This window comes from Anticarsia gemmatalis, chromosome Z, assembly GCF_050436995.1.
Source record: "Anticarsia gemmatalis isolate Benzon Research Colony breed Stoneville strain chromosome Z, ilAntGemm2 primary, whole genome shotgun sequence".
In the NCBI taxonomy this organism is placed as follows: Eukaryota; Metazoa; Arthropoda; class Insecta; order Lepidoptera; family Erebidae; genus Anticarsia; species Anticarsia gemmatalis.
This window is the reverse complement of record NC_134776.1, coordinates 18,872,060-18,895,579: the sequence shown is the minus strand read 5'-3', so window position 1 is coordinate 18,895,579 and position 23,520 is coordinate 18,872,060. Positions and strand designations below refer to the sequence as shown.

The window sequence follows — 23,520 nt, the reverse complement described above, 5'->3', positions numbered from 1 at the left end:
GAATAATAAAACTGGTTTCTGGTAATCATCTTTCTAGACAAAAATCCGCTATTGAGATTATTTAATTTTGTTACTAAACAATCGCTTTCAAAAAATTATCCCATGTAAAACAACTGCAATCTTCGCTAAATGCATTCTAAACAAATTTATTTTTAATGTCATCCAATTTGTTTCTATACTGCAACAATACTTAGAAAACGACTACCTATATCATAAAACTTCCAAATAATTCTTAAAAGAATTCATTTACTTTTCAACTAACATTATCCACTAAATTGGAAGATGTAATATTAACTACATATAACGTTTTTTTACGCCAGCGCAGTAAACACCATATTAGCATTAGCGTGTCGCCAGCATTGATCAGTTATTCTCTTTTCTCCCATTCTTGCTTCCACACCAAGCAATAGGTGGAATTGTTCTCAACTGAAATAAATCGCGCAGATCTAAAGTACTACAAAAACATGACTTTTAAAACTTATTTTGGGAAAGCTAGTGTATACTAGGCAGTTTTACCTCCTCAGGTTAAATAATTTACGATCTCCCGACACAACGGTAACTGAATAACGATCCAGTTAGGTGCTTAAGCCCAAAATAAAACTAGGCCATGTCTATCAATCGATGCATTTACTGCACGATATTTTGTTTGTTTGCAAATGTACGTTTCTTAAACGTGTCGTAATATTCAGGCTAAACAAGCACGTCATTATCTAAACAACACGTGTTAGACCATAGGTAAAGATTCTTTAAAACTGGTCTTGATTTTTGCCTAAATGCGTTTTCAAATTAGTTAAAATTGAGGTCTTTGTAATCAGCACTATTCACGCCAGCATATTACATTAGTCAATAATTTTGTGAGTAGGTCACAAAACTACTTACATTATTTCTGCTGATAGCTTTCTTTCGCAATAAACAATACAAAGTCCCTTGATATGAAACATTGCAGATCTACTTTCCCTAACTAATTGCTGAATATACATTGCGAAATGGATTCACAATTAACTAGATTAGTTTGCGTCGACTTTTTGTGTTTTAAATATTCTAAAAACTACGTCAAAACTTTTTTTAGGCAAATCTTTTAGAGCCCATACCTTCAATTTTCAATACAAAATATGTACAGCAATAACGCAACAGACAGGGTACTAACTAAGCTAACACAACATCAAATATCTTTCTTCAGAAGTTTTTTAATAAAATCTCATTGGCTCGCACAGCAAGACCTAAAAAAGTCTGTTTGAAATTTGAATTTCTCTATAACAAATAATATTCCACGGTGTTGAATCGCACAGCTGAAACAAACCAGTACCATTCAAACGAAACAATAAATTGTTTAGTTCAAATCCTGTAATACCCATATTCGAGGTTTTGTCTTTGCCAGGTATTACAAACAATACCCAGATCATAGGAATATTCAATTCCTATTCATATTTGCTGCGGTTTTCACCTGTGTAGCATAATAATATTGTTGGTTAGCAATTAATGAAATTGATACTAAAACCGTGTCCATTGCGATATTACCAATAGCTTTTAGACGCAGCAGCAAATTCATTATCCCTATAATGCTGATACTATTTGTTATGATTTTAATCCATTTGGATTAGTACTAGCTTAGAGCCGCACAGCCATTTGCAAAATTAATCTCTTTAACGAAATTCCTTTGGCTATCTAACGTGGGAAGGTTTGTTTATCGCGCAGCATGTCTTACCAGAAACCAGTTTTCATTGAGACATGTAATATATTGTTAAAACATTTGGGGCTGGATCTAAGTTGCTGAAAAAGTATAGTTTGTACAACAAAGTTGATAAATCATGACGCGGAAAAGTATGCGAAAGTATTTCTTTACAGGGTAACGAGGACTATCGATGGCCATCCTACAATAATTTACAAAATATTAAGCAACTCACTAATAAGTCCAAAAAAAAAACAAATATAATCTGTTGAGAACACCTATAAATATTTTTTTTATTCTTTATTATAACGTAGACGTACTCCGTGGTCTAAGGTATTTTAACAATTCAGTAAAAATTGGCTAACTTTAATGTTTTATTTTTAGTAATATTATAAGTAGGTAATGTACGAATAAAGTATTTTCTTATAATGGTTTTTGACTCTAATAAACCGCATCTAAATCAAAAATATGCACTGAACTGCGTAGTTATAGGAAATTTTAATTGATTTACATGACCAGCAATTTGTAAACATTCGTTTGACAATTATCATAAAAACATTGGGATACAGCACTGACTTTCAGGAGCTATTTCTAAAATTTACTCGGAAATCGTAATAAACTTATTGCAAATACCAGCAATCTTTGATGAATTTTTGAACGGATTAAGAGCTGCCAATCAGTCTTTGGACAGATTAATCAACTCAACTTTAACTTGATGTACGTGCTCGTTAAAAAGAACATCTTATAAAATTATTTTTATTTTTTATTTATTTTCCATAAGTTTTAACATTTGATAATGCAGTGTATATTTCGCATGGACTAGTCTACAGCATACTAACATTTCCAATAAATTCTGATTGTTTACTTTTTTGTCAAATACTTCAATGAGCCATCGTGCTCAAGAAGGCCAAATAATATTGCACTTAATTCAAAAAATTTAACATAATAAATACACCTTACTACGCATTTAAATAAAAGTCAAAATTATTTTAAATTGTATAAGAACGGCAACATATTACTCAATTGTTGATTGATGTCAATTTGATTCCGAGAAATATGCCCTCAAAGTGAGAATCTCTCTCTTAAAACGCCAATCGTCATACCCGTTACCCTACATGATTTTAAAGGATGATTATAAACAAATTAATATTTATTTCGGAAGATTCAATATACAAACAAATCAATCTTTTAGAAGACGTTTAATGTTTCGATAATATAATTTTTCGTATCACGATTAATATGCATTCGCGATTTATCAACTTCTATTGTACAAACTAGTATCAAAGAAAATGTCTGCGAATCCCTGAAAAAGTACAGAAATGAAGTTATTTTTACTGGTTACATTACAGTTTTACAATTATATATATTTGACAATATATTACTTCTTCATGAGACACACCACAACCTCATAATCTAAGCATACAGGATACATTATATATTTAGTTTATTTGAGTTATTTGTCTAAGGTTTTAGTTGACTACTTAACTTCAATATTATAGGAGAGCCATAGACATACGTTTAAAATATAGCACTTGCTTATAGTTTTTCTAACTCTATTGGTCTATCTAAACTCTGTAACTGTATGTTAAACGCGAGGAGTAATAAAGTATCGAAATCCAATTGAACTACTGCCTCTGTAAAAAAGATTCTTAACTTCAAAATAACCTTACGCCGCGAACGAAAGCACACGACAGAGTTTAGTAAAAAAAAGTGTAAATTTTAAAGATACGTACGCGCGATGATTGAGAATGTTACGAAATAATATTAGGTATATTAATTTACTGCCTCTGTGATCACTAGATCTACGAGTAGTACTAGGTGCAGGCAAAGTGCTGATGGACTTTTCTTGTTTACATTAGATTATTCTTAACAGTAGCCCGCAATTTTGAAATCGTCCCCGGTTTATTATTATGGTTACGTATTACGGATATTGATTTGACACCACAACTGCCTACACCTTTGGGTATAAAGAGCGATGTGTTGTGTTTATTTTATTGAATTAAAGACTTGCTTCTAACATCAATATAGCCCGCGTTACTTAAAAAAATACTCTGAACTTCCGAAGTGTGGCTTTGTTTGTATGCTTGGCACAAACTATCGCAAATTAATAACAGTTCCTAATCTATGGTTCTAAAGCCCAAACTATGTAAACCAATAGGTAATATCTGTGAGACTTCCGTAATATATGACACAAGCAGAACGAACGAAATAGTCGTGAAGCAGAGGCCTATATTAAATGTGACTAACTTTGACTTTTATTTTGATTGTTGTGATTTTTATAACGAGCCGTAAAAAATATCACCCACCTATCTAATAATTCAAAAACACACAGTCTTAGGAAGTCGGACCTAGTTAACTAAAACGGCCCATTCTCATTTTCGCTGGGAACAGCTAATCACAGCCTGAACGCGATACATATGGTCATCGTTATGTAATGCTCAACGGTAGGTAGAAGTAGACGGAATAAATAGAAAGATAGATTTCTTCTAAGTTTCGTTATTGCACGTGCCCGGTGTCACGCAACAAACAGTCTCGAATAACTAGCAATGCGATAACTGATCGCGAGATCTCTTTGTCGGAAAGGACAAAGTGCTATTGGGATTTTTAATTTCTGCTAGAATTAATTAGAAACCCGGAGTTTAGTTACATGCCCGGTACATAGCAATAGGTTTTATTATCTGCCCCTATATCGCCCCTTATGAGGCCAACAATAAAAAGCTAAATGTGGGTGCATTTTATTTAGAACAAATTATAATATAATTAGTAGAATTTTATGTTCATTATTTACGGCAAAACATATCAAGTATGCTTAGCTTACGTTGATCTGGTGAGCTCAGTATGAGATAGAACTATTACCTAGGTATATATTATTTATATTATATTAGTTGTAATAGAAACTTTTAATTTGACATCCAAAATGTTTTGTTGTATGAAAATATTGGCAAATGATATTAAAATGAATGATCAATATATGTTTAATAACATTTTAATCTTATTGGTCAATGGATTTAAAATATTTCAATTATACAGATTTAATCTAGGCATATTTTTGTATTATGACAGTCAAATGCAATATCATAGGATGAGGAAATTTGAAAATTACCACTCTCCTAAGCACAGACTCATAATTTAAAAGGAAAAGGAGAAAGAGTGGACTCATTCTAAATTAAATAAGTAACAGATTGAAATAATGAAATCATTAACTGAGAAACATAAGACGTTTTCAGTAATATATTATTTATTGCAAATTATCTAGTCAGGGAGCCAAAAAAATTACCAATATTTATAAGAAACAAAATCTATCTGAATTAGAGAGGTAATTTGATTGTTTTTGTATGAATAATTTTAACAATATAAATGTAATGTAATGTGAATGAGATCTCTGTTAAATAATATTCATATTATTTCAGTACTTGTTACCAATGATAGGAGCATAAAGGTAATTTTATTATTGAATAGGAAATTCTGTTTACAGACCCATTTAGGAGTCTAGCTTAACTTATTCCAAATAGTGTAGGAATAGACATTTTTGACAAGAATCTTTATAGAAATCAATTGTTTTAACTTTTGAGGAGTAAATATATCAATTTGGGAATAAAATATAGTATTTCCTAAACAAATAACAGACATATCTTCACTACAATTATTAGAACTAGTGATACCTTGACTGAGAGTGTTCTGTTCAGCTGGATATATTATAGAGTCCAAAATTACTTATTTCATATGATTCAAAAATAGGGCCACCTAACTATTGAATAAGAATCCATAGTTTCTAGGAGAAACTAAATTTTTAATGTATTTAAGAATAATATATATCAACTTGGTTTAACATTACCCCTAAAGAGTTGGACAATTTTGGTCACAACCACTTTTCATAAGGGAATTACTATCAAATAATATTAAAATACATTCCTATATAAAACTATATTAACTCAACTATTTTATTATTAGAAATAACCAGTAAAATCAACTTCATTTCTTTCAACTATAAACTATGACTCACCAGCTAGAGATTCTGTATTGGTGTCCGGATTCTCCAGGATGTGGTAGTCGGTGTTGGAGTCCAATCCTTCAGCAATAGTCTGCCATGCTTCTTTGGAATTACTATTATTACTACTCTGGTGTATATTGTCTACTTCACTTTCACCCAAACTGTTCTCTCTTTTCACTTTTGACTTTTTCTCTTCACCGTCTTGGTATGTTCGCCTTCTTCTTTTGTAAGGAGTGAATAAACGCACTGGGCCCATAGCTGTTGACAAATATACCATTATAATTTCTAATTAAAAAATAAATTAGCTTAATAATTTCATTAATTGAACTAGTGGATCCAAGAATTCCTTTTAAGAAGGGAGTAGGGACACATAGGCAGGATACTAAATTCACCCACTCCAGAAGTGTATGAAAATGTTTGCTTTTCATAACTTATTAGTAACATTGATCCAACTAGGTGTATGTGCCCCTAATTGTCCTTAGATCCACCAGTGAATAGAACACATAAACCCAAAAACTCAATTATTCTTTATTAATACAGACATTTATTTATTTATAAACATAATGAACTCTTACATTTATTTGTCATAATTTCAATTACTATGTATCTCATTTTTAGAATATACACTATTTGTTTAAACTTTAAGCAATAATCTAATTATTATCCTAATAGCAGTTCAGCCTGCAAAGCAAGGTACTTGACCAAGATGACTTCTATTTATGAGAGTAGTTACTAGATATTTTCCCTTCTTATACAAAAAAGAAGGCCTAAACCTAGTTATTGAGGATAATAGACTAAGCCTTTCTAAAAATATATATGACATTTCCTATTGTTATATTGATCATGTCAATGATAAAAGGTCTTGACTAGATGCAACCTTTACTCTCAGATAAAGCAGTATTTTTAAACAAATACAAAATCTTTTCTGTGCTAAAATGTTATATGTAAAAATTCAATAAACAAAATGGTTTTCAATATATTATGAGATATTTATCTTTTGCCTTCTATTGTACAAGATTCAATTTGAATAGTATTTACAATGAAATTATCATATTGCTAAGCATATGAAAGAATATTTTCTATTCTAACTGCACATGGTCATGTCAACAGATGGCTATGATATGAAAATCTGCATATTACTAAGTAATTCTAAGATTTTCTTAGATATCTTAATATGGTGCAACATTGTGAAAATGTATAGACTTCCTGAAGTTATTTTAGAAATGATAAAAGGCTTTGTGTAGTGAATTATGAAAAGAATAGTAATATACCTAATACTTTGTTTCTCATACATAAATTCATGCATTTTTCATGTTTCATATATGTGTATATGAAGGGTGTATGTGGTTTTGTAAAGTATAATGTGGTTACATTCTTGTCTGGTAGACTAACATTATTTTTTAATCTAATTTGAGCCAGTCTTTTATTATCTGAAGTCTTTAAGTTAGACATTAAACATTCAGAATAAATATATCTGTGCAGTGTTTGATTTGATTACTTTTTCATATTTTTGATTCCCTTGGGCTTCTTTTTTGCCCTTTTCATCCCCAAAATTTAAGGGAAGTGGTATGATTTATTTAACTTTTTATAAATTACCATACAAATTAGATGGTTTTGAATATTTATTAAATATCCAAAAGTGTGTGGTAGTCAATTTTGATGATATGAGTGCCTAGTATCATGTTTCTTTTTAGTAGCTTAATTTGAACTGTGTGCAAATATATCTGGTGTGTTGATATTATAGTAGTCTTAAAATGCTGAAATAATGTGAAGCTGAAAAGCATGAACCTAGAAGTCATATAAAACCTGGAAAAGAAGGGCACATAGGGATACATGACCAATATACAGAAATAGCCAAGATTTAATAAAAATATAATTTTTATTTCATCTCTTTGGTGACAAACTACTGTCCCAATGGTGGGTACCGGTCTCTTCCTGGGATTATAAGAAGATTTAAAGCCATATACATTTTTATAATAATAACTTAATTTTTAAATAACTGAATAAAATAGAAAAATCAGCAATAGCATTTTAATTATGATATTGATTTGAAATAATAATCCAATTCTGATACTAAAACATTGATCTAGCAAGATTCAACCAAAATAAGTAGATTTTAAAGTTATTCATTTTATTGATTCTTACTAAATCATGTTTTATAAATTTGATAATTGCTCAGCAGTAAGATAATCTAGACTATTAATACTATTACTAAATACATCCAATTGAAAATGAAAGATGTTATAATGATTTGTTATTAAATTCAAGAAAAAAGTGCTTTAACTAAATATAATCCTAAAATAAATAGGTATGCCAGGCTCTTCTGATGGGTTTCTATAATTTTTTAATAATGGTGATGATATTCTAATGTCTAAAAACCAAAATCCTAATCTAATAACATATTCCAGTGCACAGCTCTATATTAATTCTACCTAAAAGTACATTTTGCCTTCATTCAATACTGAATTTCTTATCCCTTTCTAGTTTACTTACCATATCTCCACCTAATATTATCCTAGCTAACCCTTTTTTCACCCTTAAGTCTCCCTATATCTTTATTTATATAAATATTTCAGATAGCTTTAGCTAGCAGAGGCATTTCATAACAATTTTGACAGGTAACCACAGTGTTTTGCCATTATGACTCTAGGTTGAGTTTTTAGGTTATGTTTCTATTTTATCAAAACATTATGTATACTGTTAGCATAACCCTCACCTGTCTGGTCATCACAGCAAGCACCACAGGTACAGCTAGTGGCATGAGGGGTCAACACTCCCTCATCTATCAATGCTTGGATACTCCTACCACCAAACCTAATAGATCTCTTCCAGTCTTTGCTAGATGCTCTACCACACAAGGCCTCAAATTCACTAGGTGTGTACCAATCCATGCCGTATTTGATGCACCTGCCGCGGCCCCCAGAGCCGAACCTCTGTTTGTGAAGCTCTGCTGATGTATTCTTACATCTAATTGGAAGAACAGGCATACTGGCGGTCTCCGCCCATGATCGCGCATTCGACGTCCGCGCATTAGGCGTAGTCGAGCCACTTTCTTCATGATCTGGCCTCGACTGAGGCGACGGGGGGTTCTGGATCACGATATGTGTAGGCTTTATGTCATCCGTCACGGGCCCTCCAGATATGAAGCCGTTATCAACACATATCATGGGCTTGAAGTGCGGCAGCTGGTCTGACGTTATCACGTTGAAAGTCGTCCCAGTGATGAGCGTACCGACTGGTAAGGAAACTGGAACGGTGACCACGCCATTGGAATCACCAGATATTCGTGTACTTTTGACGGTTGCCAAAACCGCCCCGCCATCAGATCGTTCGGCATCGTGATCGGCCCCCGCCGACAGGGGATCGGCTTCGGATACTTCGGTAATGTCCGGCATAACGACGTTGTCCGAACTTCTATTCTCCGCCATTGCTTGTTTCCTCCCGCCCCAATAAACACCCTGGAGGTGCTTACGTATTTTTAACAATCACACGAACATTTAACTGCTTGTATACGACCACACTAGTAGTTTTATACTACGTTCACCCATCGTCCGCCATAATTAAATCGAAAAATGAAAAACATTTCACGTACGCTACTTAGGTTATAGCGGGAAATTTAAATTTCAATCTAATAGAATTAGAAGCGTTTTGCACATATGCATACGATAAAATAAAAGTCCAGGCTTCACAGCCGCACCCTAATAACAAATAAAATATTTCAATTATTATTTAAAAGGAAACAATGCCAAAATCTTTGAGTAACATTATCAAAGTGTTATCTGTCATGATAAAAAAAAGTTATAAACAAACAGTAGAGCGTACTGACAGTACCAAATCGATGTTGACGAGCGAGACTGTATAGTGTTGCTACTTAGAAAAAAAAAGTTGCCATTTCGTAAGGTGCGGAATATAAGAAATTATCCTAATTTTAATTCTCTTTTAACTCAAGTACCTGTAAATGCAATGTTCAATCATATTACATAAAAATGTTTCTTAATCTTAGCTTATATATTCTCTCCCTGGCTGGTATCTAATTTTAGATATTTTTCCAAAGCGCCTAGCGACGTAATACAACAAGGGTGTTTAGAATGCGTACAAACCTGATAGTTAAAACATACATTTCAATTTTAGCAACAATTTGCTCAAATATAATCTAAAAAAAGAAATAATTACTTTCCTTTGTTTCACTTAATAAGACTACATACTTTGGACTGGTCATAAAAAGTATTCAATAATGTGACAGTAGATAAATCTGCAATAGGTAACGTAAAATATATGTACAAAATATTTAATACTAATCATTGTGTTAGGTAGTTTATTACACGTAACAGAACAATAGTCTTCCCGGAATGGGCTGCCAATTAGTTGGAAGTTCGGGCGCTATTCAATAAATGTTTAAATCCAATGGTGATGGACTAGTGATAACTGATATCCTTTGTTGTGCTACAGAGAATTTAATAATGAGAGGTTTTAGGAAGGCGAATAATGCAGCTGCATCGCATTCAGAAAATTATATGGAATAATAATTTTAGCTATTGGAAATATAATAAATACGAGAAGCCGCAACAAAACTTTTTATAGGTAAAAATACGCACTCGTGACAAGTACACAGGAAAGCAGTCTTGTTAATTTATCGAAGGCAAATGTTGTAGTCTTTCAAATATTTGTACAAGGAAATGGAAATGTAAGCCGTCCCTCGGTCTGTGTAACTGCGCTTGAGTTCTAGGGAGCGTCTGAGTCACAAGAAACCCTTTGTAAACACGCAATCAAGGCCGGGTTCTGTAAGAAAAAACTTAAATCCTTTTTAATTAGGTACTTTCTTTCATCAATCGCATTCAGAGAACTATACAAAGAGTCAGAACAAAATGTTTTTTCTCAATAAAATTAAAAGCGTTTCCAAGTTCTGTAAAATAATACTCTACATTGTTAGAAGAGACATAAATAAGTGAAAAAGTAAAATCTATTATCGAATACCTATTAATAGAATTCCTATTGTAAGTAGTCTCCGACAACACGGGTTTCAGCTTTCAGCGTAATTATTTTTTCACGAGTAATACGCGACTGCGAGATGCGATACTTTGTTGTACTTTTATCCAGTCTATTTTGTGGTATTTTATCGCTTTTGGTCTTATTTTTATCAATTAGTTAATTTATTAACTTTGCTGTATTCTTTGCTGCCTGCTAAGTAATCCTCATTGTAACTTCTTTGTATTATTTTCCGTGAAATCTACATCCATGGGATTAAGACTATTTACTTATTCCCTTTTGACTGAGTTTAAAAAATATATATTTCGTTTTACTTATGAATCCAGTTTGCCTGAGGATAATTTCTCCAAGTTACCAGCAGAATGTTTAAAGGAAGTAAAAGACCGCGCTGATGCCGTACACAACTTACTAGAGTGGTGCTAGTACCATCGTTAGAAAAGGATAGTGTTATACACAATGTATAGCGCTGTCTCTGTCTATACCGCTATCTCTTTCTTACCGTAGAACTTCCTCAATGTCAAATGCTGGCCATAGGCTGATCGTTGATCGCAATCCGCGTTATAATCAAACCATTTTAAGGAAAGGACTAGGAAATACCTGTCAAATAATAATATTCATAACTTTTAAACCTTCTTTACTATCAGCCTGCGACAACGGCCTGCGCCGAAACGTCAGGCAATCCATCGCAAAATTGATGTTCGTGTTGATTCCCGCATATTACCTAGATAATGCCGCAATTATTCGTAAAAGAAAATTTGTTCTCTGCCAGCACCTAAATAGCTAAATAAGAGGAAAATCTACAGTTCCACAAATTTTCAATAACGAATGGTAGCTGGAAATATCAACTGTTAATCTGTAATTCAGTCATTGGAATCTCTCGTTGGCCTCCACGTCCGATCATATTATTCCAGCAGCTGGATTAAGCTGATTTACGTAGACACTACTCTCATTATGTTACTCTGTTATATTTCACGAGTATTTTCAAACATACCTACTTACTTTTTTACGGGCTTTTCAGCTGTCCATTATCATTATCCATTGTCTTAGTTGCCAACTTGAGGCAAATTTTCCGTTGGAGGAATAATTGTAAAATTTTGGACATATCATATAAAGAAGAATCTGCTAAAATCGTAACAAACCTGTCATATAAGAGATGCTCGACGGGGTAACCCATTAAGTATGAGCCTAAATGTTCGTAATACATCTTGATCATAATAATTTTACACTTGTCAGTATTATTCGTGTTTAAATGTGTCTGACTACTCCTAAATAAATATCAGTAATGTTATCATTTGAAAATACAGTCGCTGTCGTATATTTACTGTTATATTATGTATCGGGTAGGTTATCCGACTCTTACCCGAAGGTCATGAAAGCCCTTAGTGTTGTATATAGGGTGGTAAACTAAATAAAAATACGTTATATAAAATATATTACTGCATTTTATTATATATTATTCTTTGGTATCCATAAAGAGGGGGTAAATCTACACCGGTTCTAAAGGGACCTTACTTGACTGGGAAAAGAACCGGCAAGAAAACCAGTCAAATCTAATACTTATGATATTTACATATACACTAAATAGTTAAATACACACATTATCACTTAATTCTATAACATATTGCAATATTATCCCGAAATGCTAACATAACTAAATCTAAAGTGTATATGTGTTATAGCCTAGAGATACTTAAATAATACACACATTACATTATATAATTAATTAATATCGATTCCTTTTCCTTTCCTTTCCTTTTAAATTACGTCTTGCGAGAGTCGAACCCGTGTCAGACATTGAGGTAGTTCATTCCAAATCATTGAGAATATAACAGGCACTGTTGTATTTCAGTTTGTTGTACATAAATAAACTTAACCTCCAAAAAGCAGACATTTTTTCGTATTTTTTTCTCAATTTCCATAATCTGGATTTAATAATATTATGTTGCTTGAAGTCAGTCATAGTGAAACGAACGATGTGCTCAATTCGAGAATCGAATCTAGACTGACATCGGCTTTGCATTTTGTGTTCGTAGTATGATTGACATTATGTAAAAGTTATGCAAAAACGATTCTTAACTGACACTTAACTATGATATTAAAGTCTAAACTAATAAACTTACTTTTTAATAACATTACCTTACGAACTAAAATATAGTCTAAACAAAAAATAGGCTATGATTAAATACGTGCCTATGAATACAATACCGTATATGATTAAATACATTATGACCTGTTCTAACCAACGGGTGGTTAGAACCGGTAATCGTTCAGAAATGTACACAAATATCGTTGTATCTACACAATGCGCTTGTAAAGGGTCTATTACGGAACCTCACGCTCTGTACACAAGTATTTGATGGACATACTACAAGTGATCGTGTGCCTACAATTCAAGGCACGTACTACCTAATGCATCGGACAATCCTGGTATTGTTAGTATTACTATATCAATATTGGACCAATACCACTGAATATGTTTTAAAAATTCTATCTGTCACACAAATAATACTAATTTGATTATGTATTCTTGATATAAAAATAACAACTAACTAACTGTATAAAATAAAATATTAGTAGATAAAATAGCTTATAAAAAACTTTACGTAATTTAAAAATAATATAAAACTACAAAATAATCATAATATGACTTATTACAAACAGCCAGAATTATCGAAAACAATTAATAAAAATACTTTGTCTTTATCAAACAAAGCAGAGAAAATTCAGTTTTACTATAAATAATTGAAAAGACACAGTCCCGGCCTAAAATTAGTACTCTTTGCAAGAGTATAATTACACCACAGTGATAGACAGCTCCCTATTTAAATAATTTTACCAATCTATAGCAAAATGGATACGTTACTATAGACATATACCTATGTGCAAGTGAAAAGTTCAGTTTACAATTTTATCGTAGCCGCGAGATCAATTTGCTGCGGTTTTATAGTGGTTTATCATAAAAGGGGGTAATACAATCTGGTAAATATTGAAAGTTAACCCTTTTTGCCCGTATTTTAATTAGCCTTATGATTCCCCGTGACTCCACCCTCACACAAAATGTAATCCGAACCTTTGAATCGGATACTTGAAGGGTATCAACGCGGCTGTCATAGTAGTTCACTTAGCTCTTCTGTATTAAACCGTTGTATTGCGAGGACGATCTGGCGATGTATTTTTTCAAAGACGCCACGGTCATCATACGTATTATGTGTTATTAATGTTGTACCAAATATATGTAATACAAAACGATGTATATGCACAACGTTATGTAACACATCGCAACTAAACAGCTGCAAACTAAAAAGGCCTCAAAGTCGAAGTAAACTGGATCTTTCCTTGCAGCATCCATTGCTTCCAAATAATACATTCAGTTACTAGACTAAAGAACAAAATAGGTAAGGGAAGAGAAAATCTTTAAGATTTCCTTTCTCAGTGGCAAACTAGATGCTGAAAATTATATTAAACAAAAATATATTAATGAAATTTAGAGCTCGATCTTGCATTATAACCAGCGCGGCGACTACAAGCAAAACAAAGAACACCTTATAAATAACATAACAATACAACGCTACAGTGAATATGAATATAAGATCTTTAAAAGACATAGGAAAGCCGTAATTATATACAATTTAAATACTATTTATTATCAGTTTCAAGCAGCACCAAAGCGTTTATTCTCTAGTCACCACTGTTTTGACCACATTTTCCACTTGACAAGCCGGGAGGGCCACGAACTGATTCTATCAGCGCCAGCATTCAAAAGACTTACTTCTGAAGTAGGTCCAAATGTCAAATGCTGTCAGCAATCATTGTAGAATTCACACTTTATCAACACTATCACAACCAACAGTAACTTTATCACAGATTACACTTCGCTAGCAATATTTTCTTCGTTTCAACGAATCGTTCTATACGGAACTCCTTACGTTATCCATGATGACATGACTCCAATTACCTAAAATAATAAGTCCTAATAAATCGTCGTTGCTCGTGAGATAACAATTCCATTATGTACCAAATCTAGTATGAGATATCTTGTTTTGAATGCCAAAGAAGTTGTGCTTGCTTCTCAACCGAAAAGGTACTCAAAATAATCTTATCTTAATGAATAATTGTGGGCTGGGCCATCGTTAAAATAATAGAACATAAGCGTACCTAAACAGCCTAAAAGTCGTGACCGTCGAAGGATGAGTCGTCGCTTTCCGCTTGGTTGATTCTACGCAAGTTGCTGGTGCACACCTCGGCGAGATTCCTCAGCTCGAGGTCCGCCCATAACGTCGACTCGGTAGGCGATGCGGGGACGCAGCTATCGTCTGAAATATCACAATAATATACCTCCTTATCTAATCACCTCGAAAAGAAAAGGAGAAGAAATAAAACGCCATAAAGTTATCGCGAGGCTTGCTCTTATGACTTGTTAAAAATTTGTATCGAGCATGTCCCACAATTGTCATGTGTGATAAATAACCTTTATTAAACATTTAATACCATCCCCAATAAATACAGTATACTTACGATCAAGTGAATACAGATATTTATTAGAAAATGCTATTAGTTACATGATTATTTTATACATAAATAATAAATGATTACTACAAAACTCCAAATACAAAAGGTACAGTTTTATCATATCAAATAGTGCGAAACTTCGTGTCTGTGGAAGATACAATTTACTACTTCACAAACTACTTACCAGGGTCCAAATAATTACTGGTTAGCTGCGTCCAAGGTACCAAACCTACCTAACTTAATTGGAAGGGGGTGATGGAACCTCATACTCATACTATACTTACCTCTTGTAATAAAATTTTGGGGGACACCTTTTCCTACATGTATACTTACAAGTTTTACCTGTCATGTGCAAGTGTAAAGGATTTTCCTAATAACCATGTACCAAACCCATATTCCTACATACTTACGTGCAGTTTTACCTTTACCAAGGCCTGAGGGCCTCATATTACCTGTTACCTTGCCACTTACTAGGCATTACCAATACCAATAGTTATCATAATCTTTCATGGGTCCTCCACGATTATTGTTGAAAATTCGCATAGACCTTACTTTCCCCCTTTCTATTTCTTACGTGTTTATTTGAGGTGCATGGTGATTGGTGACACTATAGGGGGCTACGATTTTTCCATCACCCCCTCTTTTCCTCTGATCGTTTAGGTTAGTAGGTATAAAATGCACTACAGTGGAAGTACATAAAAAAAAAGACTCAAAACCAAAAACAGCAGGCGTGGAAGCTTTTCAGTTCCACGGCTGTGTAGAAAAACTGACTAAAACACATCATCTAAATAACGTAAAATAAAAATAATGAATTTTAAAACATAATAAATGGTATAGCGTAGGATAAACTTGGACACAGTAATGAGACCTAGGTACAGAGAGATCAACATCTCTTTGCCTTAGTGCTTGTGCTTACTCTCTACAAATTTTGTTTTATTCTACTCAAAATACAGTTTGCAAAATGTTTTTTCACGTTTACAATAACCCGCTTAAAGCTCTCGTTCTGTGTAGTTATTTCAGTCTATCGGATTTAGTGGCCGGCTCCAACTGTTTTCATGGAAATATGTATCACGACGATTGTACTGGCTGAAGGATCGCTGAAAATAAATTCTATTTTAAGCTCAAAGCTCTACATAAAAACGTTATATTTTGTTCAATATTTATGAATTGTTTACTAACAAGCGAACACCGAACACATATTACTACGTTAAGTTTCTTACCCGTCGAAATGTTATAAGAAGTAAGTTAAATCAATCTCCTGGCTGTCTCACGAATCGCTTAAATCGTTTATTTCGCGTCTTTCGAATGTCTTCGAACTGAAAAGAAAATAGCTGTAAAGGATACAAAGAAGGAGAAGATATTTTTGAGATATTATATCATTAAAATCAGGAATGAAAATTCTCTTTATGAAAGGAGAATGGGCAAAATAGTATGGAGCCTGGGCGATCCGCGGCCAAACTTGGTTTTTTGTTTTTTTAATGTAGTTTAGTCCTATAATTACCGTGTAGAAGTTTTATTGCCGCGACGCACTTATATGACGAACAAAATACATTTTTGTTTTTGAGCACTTTTAATAGTATAAAAACATATTTTTGGCTTATATTCGGAGATTAAATAAAAAGTACTATTTATATTATTGCATACAAATGTAAACATTATAAATATTCGAACATCATAACATGTAAATATATAAATATCGTAACAAGTAAACATCTTGCTCTTCTATAATATATTCACTGAGACGACTTATCTGTCTTGAATGCTCAGCTTAAAAACGAGGCGTTCATAGCCAGTTGCGCTCACTGGTCGGTAAACAATCTGTTGGTTAAGCAACCGTTGGCGCGGTCATTCCATAGATGGGTGACCGCATTGTGGTATTTGAACTGAGCTTCTCCGTGCTTCCGAGGGCACGTAAAAAGTCGGTCCCGGTTGTTGTCAACTAAGATAACATTCGGGCGGCTTGAACAACTTTGAAACTGGGTGAACCATATGATAGATAGATACGAGTTACGATTATTGTTCATTTTGATGGCATTGCAATCGTTATAAGAAGATGTAACGTTATTACACAACATTAAATGCATTACAGACACGAAATAATTGTATTTGTTCTATGAAATTCCATTATATTTACATGTCAATATATTGTTTCCTGAAAGGATTGCAGCGAAACGTTCTTAGTAAAACTTGTTCCTAGTTATCATTACTTTAATTTGACACTACTTTCATTAATGGCCGCCGACCGCCCAGGAGTGCCCAATCTCCTTTCAAAAACGCATAGAGATACGAGATAGTGACGACACAGTTTCGTGTTTTCCTCTTTTATAATTGAAATTTCAACATTATTAATGAAATACATGACATAGCGTGAGCATTATGAGCTCCTACGAGTACCTACAAGTTTCGTAATTATTCGTTAACCTAGTCAGGTACTATTGACGTCGACCGACAACGACATAGTTCTCGTGACGTTTAATTTGCAACGAGATTTTGAAAAATTAATCAACTCATAGTGTCATTGAGCTAGGTGAAGTCTTGATCGAGTATCGTTCAATTCCCGATGACTGATAGTTCAATCATGAATGTAATTAATACAGCTCAGGTCCTGTCAATTGTGAAGACCTGACGATGGAGATGACGAGGTCAATCAGCGGCGGAATTGCCCAAAGCTATTATAAATGTACTTGGACGTCAAACTTAATCGAACTATCGGTGATGCATCAACGATAACTTATGTCATGGACGAACTATCAGTGACGAAAGTTATCGTTGATGCGTTGACCGAGTTAATGTGATGGTAGCCTTATAGTCAAACTACTTATTTCATAAAATAATATTTTAAAATAAAAATATGTATGGTATACAAACAGGAGTGCGCTACGCGACGTAGTATTAATTTCTCAAATCATTTTTCTTTAAAAATTCAAAAGCCTAACGTCATCTGTGGCGTTAATGAAGAAAAATAATTTACTTAGTTACAAAATCTACCAAAAGGAACATTTATAAGCAATCACATCAATAACTAAAAGATTCGCAAGAACATAGAATAAATTGAAATTCGCAATAATCATCGTCGCTTTTGAAATTAGCAATCTCAATCAAATGAAGAGCACAACAATTCGGTTTACCGATAATAAGTCAGAAAAAAAAATACACTCTGTACAACAGAGAAATATATATAATAATTGCACACTTTAAACACATATGTATAGTTACATCACTATCATAAACATAAAACTTTCCTAAACTTTAATAAAACTAGAAGATGTTACAAAGTTATGAAGTGGTACCTGCTTTCAGAAGCTTTCATGCACACAAGCACCCAAATTTAGATGCTAATTTAAATAATTTATTGATCTCCACTAATAAAATTCCATTTTACGATTTTACGATTAATTTTTGTCACTGTTAATTCCAGTTAACCGAGTTGCGATCGAAACGCGCGTAACTTTTTAAACATTTTAAAAAATGAATGAGACCAACACTAGATCGATTTGACGTTTTAAACTTTTTTTTGCGTTATTTTTTCTGGTTTATATTTCTTTTTCACTAGTGACTTTACTTGGCTCGTGAGCCGGGACAACTGCTGTAAAGCCTAGCCCACAGTTCTACATGTGCAACACCACATTCGACTTATATATGGAAAATGGAATGGGGAGTATTAAATATGTAATGATTCACTTAGTCCTCTTAGGGTTCTCTGCTACGAAAAACAAAACACTTAAACGTTAGTCGAATTTTCAGTCTGCACGCCCCAACATGGGCTTGGTATTTTATTTAACTGAAATACCTAGTATCAATTTTAGACGCAATTAAAACTACACGTACCTTGATAAAAAATATAAGTAGGATTTCAAAATTGCCATTAATTATTAATTTTTCGTTAAAACCCAGTCTGCTACTTTTGACGTTTATTATAAAACATACGTAACTTTAAAAGACAGCAAATCAGTTTGAGGAAAACTCCTAAATAAAATTAATAAAGTTAAAATTTGAATAAAATGAATAAAATTTAAAGAAATTTTCTAAATATTTAATATCACGGAGCCCTTTTTACGTGTGCCTCAATTCACACTTGGCGGGCAATTTTTCAATCGCTTTCCGATCGAGAAGCGGTAGTCGCCTTGAGACTGATCGATTTTATTAGGTACCCAGTGCAATGAATTAACGTTAATGCATTTTAAAACACCCGTGAACTAGGCTTTATATTTTAAGAACTTTCATGAAAAAATATAAAATTACTAGCTGACCCGCGCAACTTCGCTTGCGTCACATAAGAGAGAATGGGTCAGAATTTTCCATGTTTTTGTAACACTTTTTACTACTACTCTGCTCCTATTGGTCGTAGCGTGATGATATTAAATATGCTTTTTTTTCACAAAAAATATTCTCAAAATTATTTATATCTCTTAGTATAACGAAGTCGTGCTAAGACATATCCGCCATTAAAACAGTTGCCATGGCAACGGAATTTTGTTAATTCCATGTCATTATAATATTGATTTTTCGCGAATTCGTTGAATTTTCTGAATTTTCCCGGGAAATGCGTCATTTTCCCGGGGTAAAAAGTAGCCTATGTCCTTTCTCGGGTATCAAAATATCTCCATACCAAATTTCAGTAGTTTAGACGTGATTGAGTAGCAGACAGACAGACAGACAGACAGACAGAGTTACTTTCGCATTTATAATATTAGTATGGATAAACTAGCTGACTTGGTGAACTTCGTAACGCCAAACGGTTTAATTTTTATTTTTGCAATTTTTCTCTTTGTAAGTACCACCCTCGTACTGTGATATACGTACAGGGAGAAAATTTCTAATATAAATACTTATTATCTTATTAATTATCTTCTTCTTGTCGTATGGTTAGTGGTCAACCTAGTGTCAAAGTTGTTCAAGCCGCCCGAAGGCCTTTGACGTGGCTTAACGACTGTTATCGTAGTAGATAGCAACCGGGACCGATTTTTAACGAGCCCTCCGAAGCACGGAGACGCCCACTTGAAATACCACTATGCGGTCACCCATCTATGGAGTGACCGCGCCAAGTGTTGCTTAACCCACAGATCGTATACCGACCGGTGAACGCAACTGGCTACGGGCGACTCCATCCATACTTATGGGTACCTATAAATAAGTAAAGACGAACACCACTTTTTTCGAACTGGGAATCGAACCTAACACTTCACATTCAGCAGTGTAGTTAGTTAAAATTATTGTGATAATATAAATCGAGTCCATGTTGTGAATTCTGCATCCTTTCAAGAATTGTTTTATAAGACCTCTCAGGCATGCGAGGTTACACATTTTTCTAGGTAATATTTCTGTATTGCGCGATTCTCCTAACCGTTATTGGCTCATATTGAATAAGTTTAATATTCTACGGCAAAGCAAGGTTGATATTTTTCATAACAATATTATGTGGATATTGCATTTTATAATGCACTTTTATTGAAGAGGGACAATATTAAACTATATTGTAGTTTGCTTTCCTTTGAACAAAAGGTCACATATTAAATCAAGAAATGTATACCTAGTGATAAATATACTGTCTAACTAATATACGTCGTATAAGTTCTTCTTCTTCGATTAGTCACATAATGCTTTGTCTTTTTCACTGATACGATTTCAAAATTGATTGAAAGTGACAAGACAGCGTATAAATCAGGCCATACACGTTTTATTAGAAAGTCAGTGAGTGTAAAGTAAACTGAGGATAAAAAGATTAGAAAAATGACACAATATTGGGTCGATCGGCCCTCAAGAAGCGGACGAAAGTAACGCTCTAATAAACTATATTAATTATAATATAGTCCTAATCACACTTATGATGTGAGTCTCTAAATAGCACAACCTATTAAAGAAAACAAGATAAATATTGCGAAATAAGTAGAAAAACAAAAATAAAATAACGCACTTTTAATAAAACTAGTGAACTCGCGTTTTAAAGTTTTCAAATGTTTATAGTACTCAATCAATATATTTTATTATAAGTAGTTATAAAAATTCACGCTTCTATTTCTCGCTTATTTCATGATTCATAGTGTAAGTACCTAGTTAAACTTTGCGCAAAGTTAAAAGTTTTTGGTAAAGATTTAACTTGTCGATATTTTAGTTAAAAACTTCATACGTCTCGTTGCTCTACCGGATAAGTTAACTATGTCGCATTTGTAACTCATGCAAACTTTAACTTTTTAACAAGTAAAATAACCTGAACTTCGAAAAGTTTAAAAGTTTCGGGAAAGTTTTGCGTATCAAACGTCAATTTCTAAAGATGTTTTCTCAATGTTTCAACTTTTGTTAACAGTTTTCAATGGTATATTTAACCATAACTAACACTCATGTAGATAATATTATTATTGTAGTAAAATTTATTTATTAATGCGCTGACGAAATCTCATCGTGTCTTGGTAAACACAACAACGCGATATAAGTGAAGAGATTTGATTTTAAATGACTAACAATGCCATACATAGCTATAAATAGCGATTCGATTTTAAATAACTACGAATGAAATATTAGTAAAACAAATAAAATACATTTAACAATGTCTTATTTAAAATATTTTATAACAACATGCGCGATTGATAAAATTTATTCAAAAATACGTCATTATGTCCATGTCGGAATCGAACCCGCGATGGTTTATAGTAGACGCATGGCATCAATTATTATTATTGTGGGTTATTTCAGAGAAGGAAGCTTGAGGCTTAGGGTATCAAGGGAATGTTTAAGAATCTATATCAAAATCTCTATTTTAAATACTTAGGTAGAAAAGTTATCATTACCTAAAAAAACTTAACTTAAGTCAGAGGAATATTTTTCTAGTAACTAGTAATTTTTTTTATGTTATAAAAGAAGTTTACTGTGAAATTAAACACACAACAAAAATATCATAGACCCGGTATGCTCAGGTCTGATCTACAAATAAGATTTATAAATCAGTGTAATACTTAATTAGCATTACGGTTTCTTTTTGTCCTCTGGCGTTTAGAATTAGACATGTGTCTAATTCTATTTTCATTCAGTATCCACAAATTGTAGCCAGTTTCTGACCAATTACAGATTTGTAATTCTGACCAATGAAATGCTGCGAAGAATTAGTATGAATGGGCAATGGTTTAAATAAACCTGTTGACTTCACCGACATTATTTTATGTAATATTAATTGTATTAATCATATCACTGCTACATTTACATCAATTTATGACAAGGTGATTCTTACGGTGTGCTTAAACATCTGACCCCGGTAAATAATAAAGGGAATCTTCAAATAAAAATATTTTCATTTATAAATTCTAATTAATAGTAACACACAGTATTTAATTCTTATACAGTTGAGTGTTGAGACAACAACTTATACCCAGGTAATATTCGCTCAGCAAAGAATAAAAATATTTATAAAGTTTAGTTTAGAAAGTTTTCAAAACTGTAACTTGAATTTAAAAATATACCAAAAGTCAATAATATCACTGGTGACTTGAGTTCCGCGAATATTTATAAAAATTAAGAAGTATTTTTCATGTTAAAAAGTTTTAAAGCTTTAAAAAAAGTTTTACCTTGTCAATTTATTTTTTATTTGAAGCACTGGTATCATCGTATTCACAGGTAAAAACTAAGAGCTAAGGTAGGCGACTGAAGTAGGTCCTACCCCGAACGCGACTCTGAATTAAATTAACAACTCACCCGGGTATTATTTATTTGTTGGCACCTTCGCGGGAAACGCAAGTAGCTTCAAGAGTGATGCCTCCCACGCAGCAAAATCTCTCGCTTACGACTAGACCGGGGCTTGGTTTTAAATTATTTAAATTAAATAACAACTTAAGTTGTCGCGAGTGTATCTAACTGAAATTCGCGCGAGCAATGTTATCAGTTAGACGTGCGGTTATCAACTGGTAAAAATAAATCAAATGCCTAGTGCCTATTGACTACGGCAGGGTAACTTAGTGTCGCGATGTCGTCTTAAATTGACACGCGCAAAAGATTTTTATTTATTAGCCAGTTCAAACATGCCGCTCGCCGAGTGAAATTGGCTAAGCTTGGCGAGGTCTATTGTGACATTTGGCAAAAATTAAGGACCGGTTACAGAGTACGGCTATAGTCAGTATGGCCTGTATCTACCTACTATAATTATAAGTGTATGAAGTTTAAAGTCATCTTGCTGAGAAGACTATCTACTTAATTGATTACTTTTTATTAATTTAAATTAGGTACCTAGTATTTACATACCTATTCTACAGATTTTGAATCTGGAAAGTCCATTTTATAGAACCTAAAGAAACACCGCTAAGAAGATGTCGAATATGTACTAATTAAGTACCTATTAGTAACTTGCGGAAAAAAATATTACACCACTCCTAGCAGTTAT

The 23,520-nt window shown here is 33.1% G+C and overlaps 1 protein-coding gene and 1 long non-coding RNA gene across 3 annotated transcripts; both read right to left on the bottom strand.

Annotated features, from left to right (window-relative positions):
* Positions 1–5,625: 5,625 nt before the first annotated feature.
* Positions 5,626–9,492, bottom strand: LOC142986502 (deformed epidermal autoregulatory factor 1-like). The gene is made up of 2 exons (XM_076135018.1): positions 8,377–9,492; positions 5,626–5,918 (listed from the first exon to the last, which is right to left on the bottom strand). The coding sequence occupies exons 1-2, from the start codon at positions 9,086–9,088 to the stop codon at positions 5,662–5,664; spliced, it is 969 nt and encodes a 322-aa protein (XP_075991133.1). The 5' UTR covers positions 9,089–9,492; the 3' UTR covers positions 5,626–5,661.
* Positions 9,493–12,088: 2,596 nt separating this feature from the next.
* LOC142986352 (uncharacterized) lies at positions 12,089–23,030 on the bottom strand. 2 transcript variants are annotated; one of them, XR_012960354.1, is made up of 4 exons: positions 22,839–23,030; positions 16,376–16,471; positions 14,802–16,252; positions 12,089–14,601 (listed from the first exon to the last, which is right to left on the bottom strand). It is a non-coding gene; the product is annotated as an uncharacterized LOC142986352 (long non-coding RNA). The 2 variants fall into 2 exon arrangements; XR_012960355.1 differs by lacking the exon at positions 22,839–23,030 and adding an exon at positions 22,712–22,815.
* Positions 23,031–23,520: the final 490 nt, after the last annotated feature.